This window comes from Myxocyprinus asiaticus, chromosome 2 (assembly GCF_019703515.2).
Source record: "Myxocyprinus asiaticus isolate MX2 ecotype Aquarium Trade chromosome 2, UBuf_Myxa_2, whole genome shotgun sequence".
Classification (NCBI taxonomy): Eukaryota; Metazoa; Chordata; class Actinopteri; order Cypriniformes; family Catostomidae; genus Myxocyprinus; species Myxocyprinus asiaticus.
This window is the reverse complement of record NC_059345.1, coordinates 23,751,362-23,769,929: the sequence shown is the minus strand read 5'-3', so window position 1 is coordinate 23,769,929 and position 18,568 is coordinate 23,751,362. Positions and strand designations below refer to the sequence as shown.

Below are 18,568 nucleotides of genomic sequence, written 5' to 3'. Positions count from 1 at the left end.
GCGGCCTGTTTCCCAAAAGCATTGTAACTTAAGTAGTACATGAAAATGCTTGTAGATCAACGAGTGCTCTGAGTAATGGTACAGAGCAAAGAACATCATCAGGACACAGACTGATGCAGACACCTACAGGACAATCGCAAAATTACACTTTATACAATTTAAATACCTATAGCTACACTTTATGCTCATTTAATATCAGTATACATATGTTTTATTATATTATTATTTTTAACCGACAAGGTTAATAATAATAATAACAATAATATTGTAGACTTTAGGAGGAACACCCCAACACTGACCCCCCCTCACCATTCTAAACAGCACTGTGGCAGCAGTGGAGTCATTCAGGTTCCTGGGCACTACCATCTCACAGGACCTGAAGTGGGAGACCCACATTGACTCCACTGTGAAAAAGGCCCAGCAGAGGTTGTACTTCCTTCGCCAGTTGAGGAAGTTCAACCTGCCACAGGCGCTGCTGATACAGTTCTACTCAGCAGTCATTGAGTCTGTCCTCTGCACTTCAATAACTGTCTGGTTTGGTTCAGCTACGAAATCAGACATCAGAAGACTACAAAGGACAGTTCAGACTGCTGAGAGGATTATTGGTTGCCCTCTGCCCTACCTTCAAGAACTATACACTTCCAGAGTGAGGAAAAAGGCTGGAAAAATCACTCTGGACCCCACTAACCCTGCTCACTACCTTTTTGAACTGTTGCCTTCTGGCCGACGCTTCAGAGCTCTGAGCACCAGAACCGTCAGGCACAGGAAGAGTTTTTTCCCTCAGGCTATCCATCTCATGAACAGTTAAAACTGCCCCACTGAGCAATAATTAATGTGCAATACACAGCTTAATCTTTTTATATTATCCATCACATCCAACCTCTTCTGTCATTACATTCCCTTGCACTGTATATAAATTTGTATTTAGATTTGCACTATGTATGTGTATGTGTGTATGTATGTATGTGTGTGTCTGTGTGTGTATGTACAGGTGCATCTCAATAAATTAGAATGTCATGGAAAAGTTCATTTATTTCAGTAATTCAACTCAAATTGTGAAACTCGTGTATTAAATAAATTCAATGCACACAGACTGAAGTAGTTTAAGTCTTTGGTTCTTTTAATTGTGATGATTTTGGCTCACATTTAACAAAAACCCACCAATTCACTCTCAACAAATTAGAATACATCATAAGACCAATAAAAAAAACATTTTTAGTGAATTGTTGGCCTTCTGGAAAGTATGTTCATTTACTGTATATGTACTCAATACTTGGTAGGGGCTCCTTTTGCTTTAATTACTGCCTCAATTCGGCGTGGCATGGAGGTGATCAGTTTGTGGCACTGCTGAGGTGGTATGGAAGCCCAGGTTTCTTTGACAGTGGCCTTCAGCTCATCTGCATTTTTTGGTCTCTTGTTTCTCATTTTCCTCTTGACAATACCCCATAGATTCTCTATGGGGTTCAGGTCTGGTGAGTTTGCTGGCCAGTCAAGCACACCAACACCATGGTCACTTAACCAACTTTTGGTGCTTTTGGCAGTGTGGGCAGGTGCCAAATCCTGCTGGAAAATGAAATCAGCATCTTTAAAAAGCTGGTCAGCAGAAGGAAGCATGAAGTGCTCCAAAATTTCTTGGTAAACGGGTGCAGTGACTTTGGTTTTCAAAAAACACAATGGACCAACATCAGCAGATGACATTGCACCCCAAATCATCACAGACTGTGGAAACTTAACACTGGACTTCAAGCAACTTGGGCTATGAGCTTCTCCATCCTTCCTCCAGACTCTAGGACCTTGGTTTCCAAATGAAATACAAAACTTGCTCTCATCTGAAAAGAGGACTTTGGACCACTGGGCAACAGTCCAGTTCTTCTTCTCCTTAGCCCAGGTAAGACGCCTCTGACGTTGTCTGTGGTTCAGCAGTGGCTTAACAAGAGGAATATGACAACTGTAGCCAAATTCCTTGACACGTCTGTGTGTGGTGGCTCTTGATGCCTTGACCCCAGCCTCAGTCCATTCCTTGTGAAGTTCACCCAAATTCTTGAATCAATTTTGCTTGACAATCCTCATAAGGCTGCGGTTCTTTCGGTTGGTTGTGCATCTTTTTCTTCCACACTTTTTCCTTCCACTCAACTTTCTGTTAACATGCTTTGATACAGCACTCTGTGAACAGCCAGCTTCTTTGGCAATGAATGTTTGTGGCTTACCCTCCTTGTGAAGGGTGTCAATGATTGTCTTCTGGACAACTGTCAGATCAGCAGTCTTCCCCATGATTGTGTAGCCTAGTGAACCAAACTGAGAGACCATTTTGAAGGCTCAGGAAACCTTTGCAGGTGTTTTGAGTTGATTAGCTGATTGGCATGTCACCATATTCTAATTTTTTGAGATAGTGAATTGATGGGTTTTTGTTAAATGTGAGCCAAAATCATCACAATTAAAAGAACCAAAGACTTAAACTACTTCAGTCTGTGTGCACTGAATTTATTTAATACACGAGTTTCACAATTTGAGTTGAATTACTGAAATAAATGAACTTTTCCACGACATTCTAATTTATTGAGATGCACCTGTACATGCAAGTACAACAAGACATGTTAGTCTAGCACAGCCTTTCCTGGTTACTGTATTTACCACCAGGGATTGCAATCAAGGTCCTAATCTCCCACTGTCCTCCTTGTTCTCTTGCAGTCTTTTAGTATGCAGAACAGTTAGTCGTATCGATAGCAAGAATTTTTAAGGTAAATGGCAATTGCTTTCCCTCATTTCAACCCAAATGTATCGTATCAAACTTTAGGCCGAATGCATCCAAATGCATTCAATTGTATTAGTCACCACCAGGGCTCTCTCGTGTCATTTAGTCAACGCTGACATCTGCTGGTTGATTTGCGAAGTGGCAAAGCATACAGTAACAGAAGCTCCGTGAAAGCAATGGTCCGAACTTTGGACATAAAGAACCTTTTCGAACATATTTAATGAGAAAATTACCGCATGAGAACATTGATAGATACACGAAATACACCACTGGCGTTAGGGGAGATGTCCGTTACTTTTTATTATGCAGACAGCGTTCGTAAGAGCAGCGTGCGCGTGCGTCAAGAGGAAGAGCCGTAAGTCTCTCCAAAATGGCGACGACCATAGAAAGTGGCAATGCAGGAGCTGCGAATAGGAAAAAACACCTCGGAATCCCCGAAGCAATATTTGTGGTCAGTGGGAATATGACACATTGTTAATTTTCATTTTTGTACTGTCGATAGTTTCCTGGGAATGTTGTGTGTTCTTGTGTTCATGCTTTAAATGGCTTTCTCAAGCAGAAAGCGCCCTGCTCGTCTCCTTATAAGGATGCAAGCATTGCGTCTTGAAGGTGCCACGAGCTTTCAGTTACAGATTATCAACGTGTTATACGTATACAAATGCATAGGAGATGGATTAGTCCATGTTAATGAGAAGTTCAATACTGAAATATGTCTTTGTAGGAAGATGTGGATGCCTTTATGAAGCAGCCGGGCAATGACACAGCAGACGCCGTGCTGAGGAAGCTGGATGAACAGTATCAGAAATATAAATATATGGAGCTTAATCTGGCTCAGAAGAAACTCAGGTTTGACTATGATCAGTCTAACAGTTTACAGTAATATGTAATGGCTTTGTTTTTCTGTTAATATTAAAGGATGCTCTTCTTGTACAGAGGGGTTTAATTTGAATAGATTATTCATGTTTGTATAACTGCCAACCAGTGTTCTTGCATCTTTATCAACTATTGTTGTCCTCTTTTATATTTATGCTATAATAAGGAACAAATTAATTATTTAAACAATAAATTACACAAAGCATCTGATATAATTTCTGATATGGATACGGACTTTTAACTTGCCAACACAAATATTGAGAGAGCAGTGTGGCTGATGTATAATACCAATATATGTAATGCCATTTGTGATAGCAAATGAGACATGCTTAAACCCTTTGGAAATAATTGAAAATTTTTTATACCATATTTACTCCAAATTCGTCTTTTTTTTTTTTTTTAAACAAAAGGTGTATTATTCATTTAGAACTCTATCAGTAGATATTGAAACTGACACAAGGAAGCATCCACATTGGTTAACCAGGCAAGTGGGCATAGTTTTGGCCGGTGCCGATAATCTCGAAATGGCCAAATATAAATCAGTCTGTCGCTTTTTCTGATGCCTCTAGAAGCTGACGTTTCTTTTGCCTTGTTTAGGTTGAAAAGCCAGATTCCACAAATCAAACAGACATTAGAAATCCTTCGACACATGCAGAAAAAGAAGGTAAGCCAGTAACTCCTTTAGGATCAGTTTTGACTCCCATATCTTAAGTCTCGTAAAGTGCCTTGATGAGTGCAGTTTGATTTGGTGTTTTGATATATTTCCTACTAAAACAGGAAAGTGGACATGTTGAATGACTCCCCTTTAGTTTACAGCCACACAAACACACACACGTACCCATTTCCACCATGCTGCTCATGTCAGAGTCGCTTACCGGGAAACTTGAAAAGCAGTCTCAATACCAGCCATCTTTTCCAAAGACTTGAGAACTGAACAATGATCTAACTGACAACATTAATCAATAACCAGCCAACAAACACACACAGCACATCGCGTTTTTTGCTTACAATGTGGCTGAAGTCGTTTTGCAAGTCCAATGTAGATGAATGAGAAATAAGCAAGTAAAAGATAATATCTATGTTTTGAATCACAATATACTAAGCATAAAGAATAAAAAACATTTACTTGAGCTGTACATCCCAAGAAAACCCTGCACAAAAAAATTTAAATAAACTCCAGGAATTTTCCACACGTCCAGCTCCCGCGTTGGCGTGTTCTATTCTGAAGTGATCATCCCTATGCCCTATTCCCTTCAAAGATTACCCTCCACTGTGATAGCTTCAGATGGCTGAAAGGTGATAACGGTCAGTCAGAAATCACTTTTTAAGTGATTCTTATGGGAAATCTGTTTGGAATGACCCTACAGCATGGATTGTGTTCCATTTGAAGTGCCCTGCACTCTGATCAGCCTCAGTTAAAACACAGCCATGCGCACTGAATAGTTGTAGGAGGAGGGTGCGTTCTCGTTCTAGAAAGTATTTGATTGAACAAGGTTTTTCAACCTCTATGTGATGTCATGGATGTTCCTGAGTAGGGCTGGGTGATATGGCCAAAAATATGATCACAATATTCTTTTTCATATCGTTCGATATCTGTATCACAATATACATTCACATATACATCACAAAAAATCCTAAACAGACAAAATAGTCTATACAAAACTGCACTGGGGGCCCAGAGACAGACAAAGCAGTGGTGTCTGAGGGATCTTCTACAAAAATATAAAAATATTTTAAAGAGTTTATCCATCGAGTGCAGTTGGACATGAATGTTAAAAGCACATCTGTTTGCTTTGAAGCATAATGACAGCATATTATTTTTACATTTAAATTATTTTTATATTTTGTTACATTCAGATACCCAAGTTTGGGGGCATAGAAGCCCTTGTGACTGAGGAATGATACTGTATGGGGGTTCAGGGGTATCCCCTGAGAGAACATTTTCAAAATTTTCTCTCAGGGGATACCCCTGAACCCCCATACAGTATCATTCTCTGTAGTATCAGAGAATCAGTGAGTATCATTCTCATAAAGTGAGAAAGACTAGGCTACAAACTAGTAATTTTTTTTTTTTTGTCTTGTCATCCATGCCAGAGATGATGACATCTGATTAATTTCACAAAATTAGAACAGAAATCTACAGTGCATCCGGAAAGTATTCACAGCGCTTCACTTTTTTCACATTTTGTTATGTTACAGCCTTATTCCAAAATGGACTAAATTCATTATTTTCCTCAAAATTCTACAAACAATACCCCATAATGACAATGTGAAAGAAGTTTGTTTGAAATCTTTGCAAATTTATTAAAAATAAAAAACGAAAAAAATCACATGTACATAAGTATTCACAGCCTTTGCCATGACACTCTAAATTGAGCTCAGGTGCATCCTGTTTCCACTGATCATCCTTGAGATGTTTCTACAACTTGATTGGAGTCCACCTGTGGTAAATTCAGTTGATTGGACATGATTTGGAAAGGCACACACCTGTCTATATAAGATCCCACAGTTAACAGTGCATGTCAGAGCACAAACCAAGCCATGAAGTCCAAGAAAAATCCGAGACAGGATTGTATCGAGGCACAGATCTGGGGAAGGGTACAGAAAAATTTCTGCAGCATTGAAGGTCCCAATGAGCACAGTGGCCTCCATCATCCGTAAATGGAAGAAGTTTGGAACCACCAGGACTCTAACTAGAGCTGGCCGCCCAGTCAAACTGAGCGATCGGGGGAGAAGGGCCTTAGTCAGGGAGGTGACCAAGAACCCGATGGTCACTCTGACAGAGCTGTTGAGAGAGGAGAATCTTCCAGAAGAACAACCATCTCTGTAGCACTCCACCAATCAGGCCTGTATGGTAGAGTGGTCAGACGGAAGCCACTCCTCAGTAAAAGGCACATGACAGCCCACCTGGAGTTTGCCAAAAGGCACCTGAAGGACTCTCAGACCATGAGAAACAAAGATTGAACTCTGGCCTGAATGGCAAGCGTCATGTCTGGAGGAAACCAGGCACAACTCATCAACTGGCCAATACATCCCTACAGTGAAGCATGATGGTGGCAGCATCTTGCTGTGGGGATGTTTTTCAGCGGCAGGAACTGGGAGCCTAGTCAGGATCGAGGGAAAGATGAATGCAGCAATGTACAGAGACATCCTTGATGAAAACCTGCTCCAGAGCATTCTGGACCTCAGACTGGGGCGAAGGTTCATCTTCCAACAGGACACCGACCCAGAGCACACAGCCAAGATAACAAAGGAGTGGCTCCGGGACAACTCTGTGAATGTCCTTGAGTGGCCCAGCCAGAGCCCAGACATGAACCCAATTGAACTCTGGAGAGATCTGAAAATGGCTGTTCACTGACGCTCCCCATCCAACCTGATGGAGCTTAAGAGGTCCTGCAAAGAAGAATGGGAGAAACTGCCCAAAAATAGGTGTGCCAAGCTTGTAGCATCATACTCAAAAAGACTTGAGGCTGTAATTGGTGCCAAAGGTGCTTCAACAAAGTATTGAGCAAAGGCTGTGAATACTTATGTACATGTGATTTTTTTCGTTTTTTATTTGTAATAAATTTGCAAAGATTTCAAACAAACTTCTTTCACGTTGTCATTATGGGGTATTGTTTGTAGAATTGAGGAAAATAATGAATTTAATCCATTTTGGAATAAGGCTGTAACATAACAAAATGTGGAAAAAGTGAAGCGCCGTGAATACTTTCCGGATGCACTGTATTTGTTTATTATTAAAGGCTCATAACATGCTGATTAATAAAGCTAAATTTGGGGGGCCTGGGTAGCTCAATGGTAAAAGACACTGGCTACCACCCCTGGAGTTCACTAGTTTGAATCCAATGGCATGCTGAGTGACTCCAGCCAGGTCTCCTAAGCAACCAAATTTGCCCGGTTGCTAGGGAGGGTAGAGTCACATGGGGTAACCTCCTTGTGGTCGCTATAATGTTGTTCGTTCTTGGTGGGGCGCGTGGTGAGTTGAGCGCAGATGCCGCGGTGGATGGCGTGAAGCCTCCACACGCGCTATGTCTCTGTGGCAACGCGCTCAACAAGCCACGTGATGAGATGCACGGGTCAATGGTCTCAGACGCGGAGGCAACTGGGATTCGTCCTCCGCCACCCGGATTGAGGCGAATCACTACACGACACGAGGACAAAGCGCACTGGGAATTGGGCATTCCAATTTGGGTGAAAAAGGGAAAAAATCCCAAAAATACTTTTTTTAAATAAAATAAATAAAGCTAAATTTGGAAGGGAAAAAACATTATGGTCTAAAGGTGATCTGGAACCACGTTAAGTTGTGCGGCCCCTCACGTCTACTCTCATGCGGGGAAGAGGCATTGCGTGCAGAGCGGGACAGGGCATAAATGAAGCGTGTTTGGTGCTAGAGAAAAATATTAAAGAATACAGCGCAGAAAGATCAGATCTGGTGTACACAGCACTGTTGTTTTGTTGCGCTTCTAACTAGAGATGATGAGAGGGCGCAACCGTCGTCTTTATGTCTTGCGGTCCGGATGGAGTCCGGTGTAGCATAATCGTTATCAAGGCAGCTAATGTTTGCAACTTCATACAGTCTGATGCGTTTTTAGCGACACGCACCTGATCATCTGTATTTAGAACACAGGCTTAATATCGAAAATTACTCAAAAGCTTATCATCGATATCGTGGATTTTTTTTTATTGCGATAAATATCAAGATTGTTTTAACGCCCACCCCTATTCCTGAGTCTTTTTAGCCAGAAGAGAGGGACTGCAGATTTTGATGCTTATATCTTAAATGAATTTTGGCAACATTTAGAAGTACACTAGCCTATAGATGCCCTATGATGAGCTAATAGTAATGGACTAAAAGCAGCAAAACTTTAATTTTGATTTTACGGGGTCTTTAAGGTATGCATGAGAGAAGAAAATGTTTTTTTGCATAGAGTGAAGCAATCGGAGATCAGCTTCCTTTTGTTAAAGTTTTGCATGTAAAGAAGTCCAAAACAAGGTGTTGTGTTCTACCTAAATAATCTTTAGCTCTCTTTTCATCTTTGTTTTTCTGTTCTTCATAATGTTTGGATGTCTTATCACAGGACACTACAGATCCCATGGAGACACACTTTCTGTTGGCTGATAATGTCTATTGCAGGGCCTCTGTCCCCCCCACAGATAAAGTGTGTTTGTGGCTTGGGGTAAGTGATGGCCACTGTTTCTCCCTATATTTAAGATTTCTGTGTTTCGACACCGCCGAATGTTCATAACATTATCAAACACTATTTTGAATATTTCGTTTTTTGGACTGCAGGAATGTGCTCAGTTAAATTGGCCTCTTGAACTGCTTACAAACATATGGAACCTTTTGCATGATCAGTAGTATATTGCACAATTTGTGTAATCTATATGTTTTAAGAGGTGTAGTTTGTGTTGTGGTGGTAGCTTAGTTGTTAACGGCCAGGGTTGGTAATGTAATGATTGCAGATTCAGCCCAGGTCGGCGTAACCTGTGAATAATAGTCCCAGAAACCCTATCACTACTGTTGAACAATGCAGTTCCTTTGGGGCTGTACTTGTTATTAAATGTTCTCTAAATAACATGTCTCTTCTAAGTTGCATTCAGTCAAGTAACTTGTGCTTAAAAACATGATCGTTCTTGTTACAGATGACTTCTAGACTAGTCATGTCTTTAATTGCAAATCTGGAAAACGAGTACGTAGCTATGGTTATTCCTCTTGTGTACCAGGCTAATGTCATGTTAGAGTATGATATCGATGAAGCCCAGGCGCTTTTGGAGAAAAACCTGGCCACGGCCACCCGGAATCTGGACTCTCTGGAAGAGGACCTGGACTTCCTTCGAGACCAGTTCACAACCACTGAAGTCAGTATCCTTATACTATACCAAACACGGAGATCCTAAGTAATTTTTCAATGTGTACATGTATTGGGCTTTTAGGATACATTTAAGTATTTATTTTTTTAGATAAATAATGTTTTTGGACTATTTGACCTATGCACACATATGAAAGAGATTAGCTTGTCTGATATTTTCTTAAAAATGTTTTTTGTAGTGTAAAACTGTAGAGAGCATTGAGACACTTCCCTTTTTTGGGGTCAAATTAGAATGGCTGTGTGAATGAGATCTAGCAGTGTTCTCATTGTTCACATAGTGCCTGTCATACTTGTAATGTGACATCAGCTGCTGTTAAATGTATCAGTGCAGTTATGTATGTTTTTTGTAAATGGCATTGAATCTGATGAATAATATGAGTAAATCTTATTGAGAATTAATATAGAGAAAATTAAGTTTTTAGTTGTTTGTCAGAGGATGGATTTGACATCACAAGTGGAATCGGAAGCAGGCCATTAGCTCATGAGTACTGCACTGAACTCCACCTCTTATCACCACCTGTTAGAATCTATTAAGCGACTCTGTGCTAAGCTTTGAAAGTCCATTGACTCTTGTTTCTCTTCTGATGTTGCTCAAGTGTAACATGTTCCTCCAGGTGGCGCAGTCAAGAACAAAAAGCAAAGATAATAGCTTCTTTCAGATTAACCTTAACCAATACTCTCACAGATATGGCACGTGTTTACAACTGGGATGTCAAGAGAAGGAGCAAAGACAACCTCCTCAAATCAGCTGAGCGGTCTTAGAAGACGGGACATAGTTTGGTCCCACCCCACACAAATTCCTTCCCCATCAGAAAATTCATCTTCATGTGTCTGTTTGCACCAACACCAACTGTTATCTATTGATTTATTACTTTTTAAAGTATTTTTTCAAGTAAAAGGTAAAAAAAAAAAATCAAACATGTAATAATGGCAGTTTTCTTGTTTTCTTTTTTATGACTAATTATTAGCTTTGTTTCAGATGGGGTTCTCTCCACTGTGTCTCTACATGTGTCTTCCTCTGTGCCCCTTTTGCTCTTATTTGTTTGGCCATCATCTGAGATTATGGTTCTTAAGTTAAACTTCCCACACTTATGGCCCTCAATATTTCTTTCTGTGAAATTACATTTACTATATTTTAGTGAGCGATCCCCTGTCAAAATGCACAGTGAAAATATTAGGGGAGCATCTTGTTCATTTATCAGCCTCTGCTTCCTCCTTTTTCTACATCACTTCCCTTCACTCTTCCTTAGCTGATACCTGTTTTTTCACCTCTTTCATCTGTACTTATTTCTCCCATTGTATCCATTAAACACTGAATAAGAAAAGAATAATGAAGCAACTTGGGAAAGGCACAAAATCAATGAGATGGTCTGTGTTTTTAATCTGCATAGCTTTTTATAATGCCTCCTGATTGAGGGTCTGACAATAAGAAAGATAAGTAACTTTTGATAGGTGCAACAAATTAAAGCAATTCTGTCCTCTTCCTGTCACTGGCAATCATTTAGGTTACAGTACTGAAAACTAGAAAGTCAACTTCTCTTGCCCTGCAATTACATTCTCTTGGTACAACATTAGGGTCTCCATTGTTGTTTTAAAATTACAATATTCTAACATTACCCAGAATTATATTGGTGAGTGGGTAGAAATTTGTCTCAGACTGCACAACCAGAATTTTTTTTAACATTTTACTTTAATTTGTAGTAGATTTCAAGTTCCCTTGATAAAGAGGTACAGGGTGCCTCAAATTAAGTGAAATTGAGTTGAAATGGAGTTGGTAGTGCTTGCAAATCCAAACCACTCCAACATCAAAAAGCATACAGAGAGAAAGCAAGTGGTAAACCCAATACAAAATCCTCTGGCACTTCACTATTATATCATCAAGCTATGTGACACATTACCTGCTCAGTCCATTGTGTGACATTGTGGACTGTATCAACTGTGGGCTTGAAAGTGAAAGATGAAGAGCAAGTAATTTCAGAAAGTAAATACATTACATGTAGTTGAATAAAGTAGTTTTTAAATACAGTACATGGAAATGCAAGCTCTCTGAAAACATGTTTTGTGTGGCTATGCGTACATATTATAACCCCCAATGGGCAGTTAGAAAACCTAGAGGAGGAGCTTGCTTTTTTCATATTAGATGGTACAATCACAAACTGTAACATAAGAAACACTCTTTGGGTTAAACAGTGTAAAGATTTACTTAAGTACAAGAGAATAAGGTTTTCTTTGTAATTCTGGTAAAAACCAGAGGCCTCCAGTGGTAATGTGTGATAAGAGTTGTTATTAGTTAAACAATGCACCCAAACTTTACTAATCCATCTGTGGCTTACACTTGCACATACAGACTTTCACTAGTCCCTTTGTAACAGCAATAAGAGGACATACATTTGTACTAGATCTTTAAATGGGTTATATCATACCATGTGAGTGACATAATCATTTGAAACCACTTTGATAATCGAAACTCAAGTTTGTGTTAATATGGGAATCATTTTGAAACATTACACGGCAGGTGTTTGCCAAGTTCTAGTTCTTCATGTTGTATTGCCGTACATCCTCCCTTTTATCCCTGGAGCTAAAAGTCGATAATCAGTCGCACCCCCAGCTATCACATTGTTCAAGTCTGAGATCTTCAAGTCAAAAGAAGTAGGTTTCCCTGCATTCTTCAGTGCAGTCAGATAGTAAAACTTGTGTTAGTAAATTATTTCTCCCATCATACAACTTATAGAAGACATCTGGAGGTGGTTAAGTGCCAATACAATTAAAGTGCAGCTATAGTTCTGATTCAGTCAGGTTTCATTCAGTGAGGTTTCAAAAATAGGAACATACTAACCTTTTATTCTCAAGAGTCTGAGACTAGTTTTGTTCGGCCATATACAAGGTTGTGTGATTCGGGACATTAGCAAAGTAGTATGGAAAAGTGGAGGACGAATTGGGCGTGTTGGGACTTTAGGCATTCAGCAGGCAGGAAAGGGGTGGGGATGTCATAATCAGGGAGTTTAATAATGACCCTGTGATTTGAGGAAGCGTTCCTGTTGACCACCAGGGCCCAAACATTTGATAGGCACCAGGGTGGTGATTGCTGACTCAACAGAAACATCGACGGTCACCCTTTGTCACTTCTTCTGAGGAATGCACCACATTCGGTACAAATCCGCTCTTCACTCCCTCCCAGCCTTCCTGGATGCTAATCTCCCCGTTCTTCACCAACTCGAATATTTCCCGTGTTAGCTCTGTGAATGCCCTCTCCACGTTGATTGCGTCACGCGCTGAAGTCTCCACGTAGCGCATACCGTACGCAGCAGCTAGCTTTTCGGCCTCTTGTCGGGACACCTGACGCTGTGGTTCCAGATCACATTTGTGACCGACTAGCAGGAAGACAATGCTGTGGGGCTGTACATGGGTGCGTGCCTCATCTAGCCACTCGTGAACATTCTGGAAGGAACGACGGTTTGTTATATCGAACAGCAGCAGACCTCCTACAGAGTTACGGTAGTAAGCTCTGGTAATAGACCTGGAGAATGAGAATATGCATGATAGAGAAAGGGTCAATTTGTAGGGTTTAGTAAAGTGCCTTAAAGACAGGGAAGGAAGAAAGCTAGACATAAGACGGAAGTGTACATATGATCTGTTTATAAGAAATGGAGTGAGAGTGTGTAATTTAATATTTGATATGTGTATGGCAGGGAAGGAGGACAGGTACAGTACAGCTTTGCAACAGAAGGCCAAGACAAAAACAAGGTAGAATAAAAAACAGTTTGAAATTGCATCAGAGTGAGTATGTGTAGTGTCCCACTGGAAACATGGCTTTGAGCTTGTAAGGATGCTGTCGGGCCTCAATAAATAAGATGACACATTCACATGACTGTGAGTGTTCTGACATTACTTAGTCAGAAATGTGTCACATTGTAGAAAGGAATCAATCACTAACAAATATGTTTGTTGAAAACAAGGCCTTTGAATCGTATTCATTAAAAAAAAATTGTTTTGACTGTCTCAGTAAATCACCTAAGGTACACCCCCCCCCCCCCCACACACACACACACACACACACACATGATTCTGTCTCATCAAAAATAAGATCTAAATATGGGAGAGATGTAGCAGCATGGTTACCATGGGAACACCAATCATGTGGATGGATAACGAGTTTAACCCTTAGTATGGCTGGTATTATGAAACTTAATAGGGTGAAAGTTTTTCTTTATCTGTATAAGCAACTATTTCTTCCTATAAATGAAAACAAATGAGCCCATCAGCATACATATGTCCCTGAATTAAAACATATTATTTACATGAAGTTCAAATAAGAACATATTCCGAAAAGAAAAGGTAGTATGCAAAAAGAAAAAAACAAATGATGCAATCAATTTATCCTTCATCAGAACGTCTATCTAGGATTGTTATTTTGTGAGGTAAACCACTAAAACCTATCTATGTGAAATTCTCTTATCTACACTAATGAACCCAGGCCAGAACAGAATCATACTTTCTTCCATGTAAGGTCTCATGAAACATAATCTAAGGCAGTTGAAAAACATTACAGTACCTGAAGCGCTCCTGGCCCGCAGTATCCCAAATCTGTAGTTTAATGCGTTTCCCAGGTTCAATCTCCACCAGGCGAGAGAAAAAATCCACCCCGACTGTCGGGTCAGAGACCTGAGCAAAGCGGCCCTCCGTGAATCTCCTAATTAAACATGATTTTCCAACAGTGGAGTCCCCGATGGCAATCAGTCGAAATTGGTAAAGCCAAATGGCCTCCATGTCTATCCAGATCTGTCGAAGAAATTAAGAGGAGAACAAAAACTAAAATGAAGCCAACTGTATATCGCACGCTGCTGAAAAGTGTGCACATTTTTGTCAACCTGTTCATGTTCACCAAAGTAGGAACTGAAGTGAGCTTCTCTTTTACATTTTCTGTAACCTTCTGGTAATGTTCTGTAGTTATAAATAGTAAATACTAAATATTATTTACTATAGGTTATATAATACAGGGTTGGGAGGGTTACTTTTGAAATGTATTCCACTACAGATTACAGAATACATGCTGTAAAATGTCATTTGTAACAGATTCCGTTATATTACTCAAAGTCAGTAACGTATTCTAAATACTTTGGATTACTTCTTCAGCACTGGTAGATTTTTTAATTTGCTTTGACTCTAAAAACTCTGCCAGTACAGTAAGACAAAATACATGTTAAAAATACATTCTCTGAAAAACCTAAATATCTTATACAGTGTTGTTTCTAAAACAAGATCAATCAAATTTACCTTGTTTTAAGGATTTTTAGATATTTTTACAGGAAAACAATACAAAAATTATTATCAAGAATATGATTCTTGCCCTAATATCAAAGGTCTTACTTGAAAAAAAGAAATTATGATCTAACATGAATTTTCTTGATTAGAAAATATGATCGTGCCTGGTAACGTTCATGTAAAATGGCTAGAAATTGCATTTTAGCTTAGCGTAAAGCTGACAATTTACACAAGGTTTATTTCTATTTCTTCTGCTCCAGACTTACTTCAAACGTACTTCTCTGTCTGCTCGTATGAATGTAACACATCATAAGAAAGTGTTTCACCGCTGTTCAAATGCACTTTGGATCGCATCATTTATATGAATAAATGTTTTCTATCTGAAAGGACTAAATATTAAATGAAACAAATGACAATAAAATGCAAAGTAATCTCTTCAGTAATCAAAATACTTTTTGAATGTAACTGTATTATAATTACCAATGATTTAAATTGTAACTGTAGTGGAATACAGTTACTTATATTTTGTATTTTTAATATGTAATCCAGTTACATGTATTCTGTTACTCCCCAACACTGGTTATATACTATTTGAATACAAAATTGAACTTTCATGGGTAGGCCTAACACTTTAAAATCAACTTATATTCGTTAACATTTGTCAGTGCATTTGTTATCAACAACTAACAATGGACAATGATTTTTTAACAACATTTATTTATTTTGGTTCATGTTAATTTATCAAAACAAAAGATAATTTTGTTCATTGTTTTATCATGTTAGTTCATAATGCATGAACTAATGTTAAAGGAATATTCTGGGTTCAATACAAGTTCAGCTCAATCAACAGCATTTATTGCATTATGTTGATTAACACAAAAATTTATTTTGACTCGTACCTCCTCCTCTTTAAAAAAAAAAAAGCAAAAAATCAAGGTTACAGTGTCACTTACAATGTAAATGGGGCCAATTTTTTGAGGGTTTAAAGGCAGAAATGTGAGGCTTATCATTTTATAAAAACACTTTCATTAATTCTTCTGTTAAAAATTATGTTTTGTTTGAGCTGTAAAGTTGTTTAAATCATTATTTTTACAGTCATTTTAGGGTTTGTTGAGATTACATTGTCATTGCAATGAAGTTGTAAAAGTGGCTATAACTTCACAGAAAAGTTTCGTTAGCGATTTTATTAACAAAATCATATTAACCCAAATATTGTTTATGCCTTGTGGCTATACTTTAGAAAAAGTGAGTATTTTAATGTTTACGGATTGGCCACATTAACTTCCATTGTAAGTGCCTCATTATAACCCAGATTTTTATTTTTAAGAAAAGGATGGATAAGTCCAAATTCATTTTTGTGGTAATCAATATTATGTCAAAAATGCGGTCAAATGAGCTTAACTTGTATTGAACTTGGAATATTCCTTTAACATATACTTTTAATTTAATGTAACATATAGGCTACTTTTAATCTTTTAATCTAATAAATGATGTAAAAGTGTTCAATTTTAGTTCATGTACAGCCCGATTATAAAGTGTTACTATTACATGAAATGGTATGACAAACCAGTCAACTTCAACATCTTCGCCTACTCATCACATAGCTGAAAGGTTTTAATGCCTTGTTAAAACATAGACCTACAGTTACAGTGTTCACCCTTATCCAAGGTAGTCATGGGAACGATGCTGTATTCACATCCCTTATGTCGTCCATGACACAGTAGTCACATTATATGTTTCATTCCAAGTATTTTGTGTTTTGCATACATTTTGAGTTCATTTTTATGCAAGTAACTTTTAACAAAGCCTCTCTGACATTCATCTTGAGCCATGGACGATTTGTGATGCCTGTTACATTGAAACTCGCTCGATTTAACGGGGCTCCAATCTCTGGCTAACGGTGGCTTTGCCATTTCTATAATTCCCTGTTCTAAATTTGCCAAAAAACTCTTTGACACCCGTCGTCTCTCGAAGAGGGGCGGTAACCACAACAAGTAGTCTGTTTATGCAGAAGATTTCTATTCGGTGCTCTTTACTTACGTTGTTTTTGTTTTGTCTCTTTATAGCTGGAAAACAGCAGATTCCATAGTCTCAAAATGATTGAAGCCTCTTTAGAAATCGCTGGGCGTAGTGACAGACAGATACATTGAATATAATACGCCGAATTATAACCAAAACATTGGTCTCTATAGAAAAAACAAACAAACAGGTGAAAGCCAAACTGCGCCGCGTAGGCGGTTTCTTTTGCTTGGATGTTGCTAAAGATGAATTGGCGCTTTGTTGAAATTGTCACGGACTGGATCAAAGTCGCTTAAAAGTCAAAGATGTGTGACGCCTGTCATGTTTAGATCCACGTTTGGAAGGTGGAGAAATGTTTGGACATCTTGTGCTGATGAAATGGAAGCGACACAAGCAGCATCATATAGCCTGACTCATCCCGCATCAGCACCATTACTACAAACCTTCTAATAGCAGGGACAAACAAACTCGTGTTTCAGAATCAGAATCAGAATCAGCTTTATTGCCAAGTATGCTAACACATACAAGGAGTTTGTCTTGGTGACAGGAGCTTCCAGTGTACAACAATACAAAATCAATACAAAAACAGCAGCAAGACATATATAATAATAAAAAATAAAACTAATTATACACATACGTACATACATACATACACACATACACATGGGTATGTATGTATGTGTGTGTCTAATACAATCTGTTATGTACAGTGCAAATACAAATCTGTTATGTACAGTGCGAATGTTTTTTATTTTTTGTTTTTCAGAGGGATGAAATGGCAGAAGAGGTTGGATGTGTTGGATAAATATAAAAAAGACTAAACTGTGTATTGCACATAGTTATTGCTCAATGGGGCAATTTAACTGTTCATGAGATGGATAGCCTGAGGGAAAAAACTGTTCCTGTGCCTGACGGTTCTGGTGCTCAGAGCTCTGAAGCGTCGGCCAGAAGGCAACAGTTCAAAAAGGTAATGGGCAGGGTGAGTGGGGTCCAGAGTTCTTGGGGGGGGGGGGGGGGGTAATCCACTGACAGAGAGACATGGGAACAGAGAGTTGGTGTAATTTATTCTGGAGTATAGCTGGGATGATGGTGTTGAAAGCTGAACTGAAGTCCACAAAAAGGATCCTTGCATATGTCCCTGGTCTGTCCAGATGTTGCAGGACATGATGCAATCCCATGTTGACTGCATCATCCACAGACCTGTTTGCTCGATAAGCAAATTAAAGGGGATCTAGAAAGGGTTCAGTGATGTTCTTCAGGTGGGCCAACACCAGTCTCTCAAATGATTTCATGACCACAGACGTCAATGCGACAGGTCTGTAATCATTAAGTCCTGTGATTTTTGGTTTCTTTGGGACAGGAATAATGATTGAGCGTTTGAAGCAGCATGGGACTTCACACTGCTCCAGTGATCTATTGAAGATCTGTGTGAAGATGGGGGCCAGCTGGTTAGCACAGAATCGAAGACACGCTGGTGAGACACCATCTGGGCCTGAAGCCTTCCTTGTCTTTTGTTTCCGAAAGACGCGGCTCACATCATCTTCACAGATCTTAAGTGCAGGTTGAGTAGCAGGAAGGGGGAGGAGGGGGGTTGCAGGAGGTGTTGGTGTTTGTGTGAAGTGAAGGTCAGAGTAGGTGTGGGGTGTGAGATTGGGCCTTTCAAATCTGCAGTAGAACACATTCAGGTCGTCAGCCAGTTGTTGGTTCCCTGCAGGGTTGGGTATAGGAGTCATGTAATTTGTGAGTTGTTTCATGCCACTCCACACTGATGCAGGGTCGTTAGCTGAAAATG

The 18,568-nt window shown here is 39.3% G+C and overlaps 3 protein-coding genes across 3 annotated transcripts in view; 2 read left to right on the top strand and 1 right to left on the bottom strand.

The window, feature by feature from the left end:
* The window catches only part of LOC127450333 (protein O-GlcNAcase-like), a 105,285-nt gene extending 90,112 nt beyond the window's left edge, over positions 1-15,173 (top strand). Inside the window, exon 18 of the mRNA XM_051714366.1 lies at positions 14,992-15,173. The gene's annotated coding sequence lies outside the window, so the exon portion shown is untranslated. The remainder of the gene's footprint in view (positions 1-14,991) is intronic.
* Positions 2,906-10,856, top strand: LOC127450396 (prefoldin subunit 3-like). Its single transcript, XM_051714486.1, has 6 exons — positions 2,906-3,203; positions 3,474-3,598; positions 4,223-4,289; positions 8,704-8,802; positions 9,350-9,488; positions 10,181-10,856. The coding sequence occupies exons 1-6, from the start codon at positions 3,123-3,125 to the stop codon at positions 10,255-10,257; spliced, it is 588 nt and encodes a 195-aa protein (XP_051570446.1). The 5' UTR covers positions 2,906-3,122; the 3' UTR covers positions 10,258-10,856.
* Positions 10,994-17,157, bottom strand: LOC127450388 (ras-related protein Rab-39B-like). The gene is made up of 3 exons (XM_051714478.1): positions 16,798-17,157; positions 14,048-14,274; positions 10,994-13,012 (listed from the first exon to the last, which is right to left on the bottom strand). Exons 2-3 carry the CDS (start codon positions 14,260-14,262, stop codon positions 12,586-12,588), a joined length of 642 nt encoding a protein of 213 aa, XP_051570438.1. The 5' UTR covers positions 14,263-14,274; positions 16,798-17,157; the 3' UTR covers positions 10,994-12,585.
* Between the last annotated feature and the right edge of the window lie 1,411 nt (positions 17,158-18,568).

Coding starts and splice junctions, on each gene's coding strand:
- LOC127450396 (XM_051714486.1), top strand. CDS start 3,123: ATGGCGACGACCATAGAAAGTGGCAATGCAGGAGCTGCGAATAGGAAA. Junction 3,599..4,222: donor CTGGCTCAGAAGAAACTCAG/GTTTGACTATGA, acceptor TGCCTTGTTTAG/GTTGAAAAGCCAGATTCCAC. Junction 8,803..9,349: donor AAGTGTGTTTGTGGCTTGGG/GTAAGTGATGGC, acceptor CTTGTGTACCAG/GCTAATGTCATGTTAGAGTA.
- LOC127450388 (XM_051714478.1), bottom strand. CDS start 14,262: ATGGAGGCCATTTGGCTTTACCAATTTCGACTGATTGCCATCGGGGAC. Junction 13,013..14,047: donor GCGGGCCAGGAGCGCTTCAG/GTACTGTAATGT, acceptor CTCATTCTCCAG/GTCTATTACCAGAGCTTACT.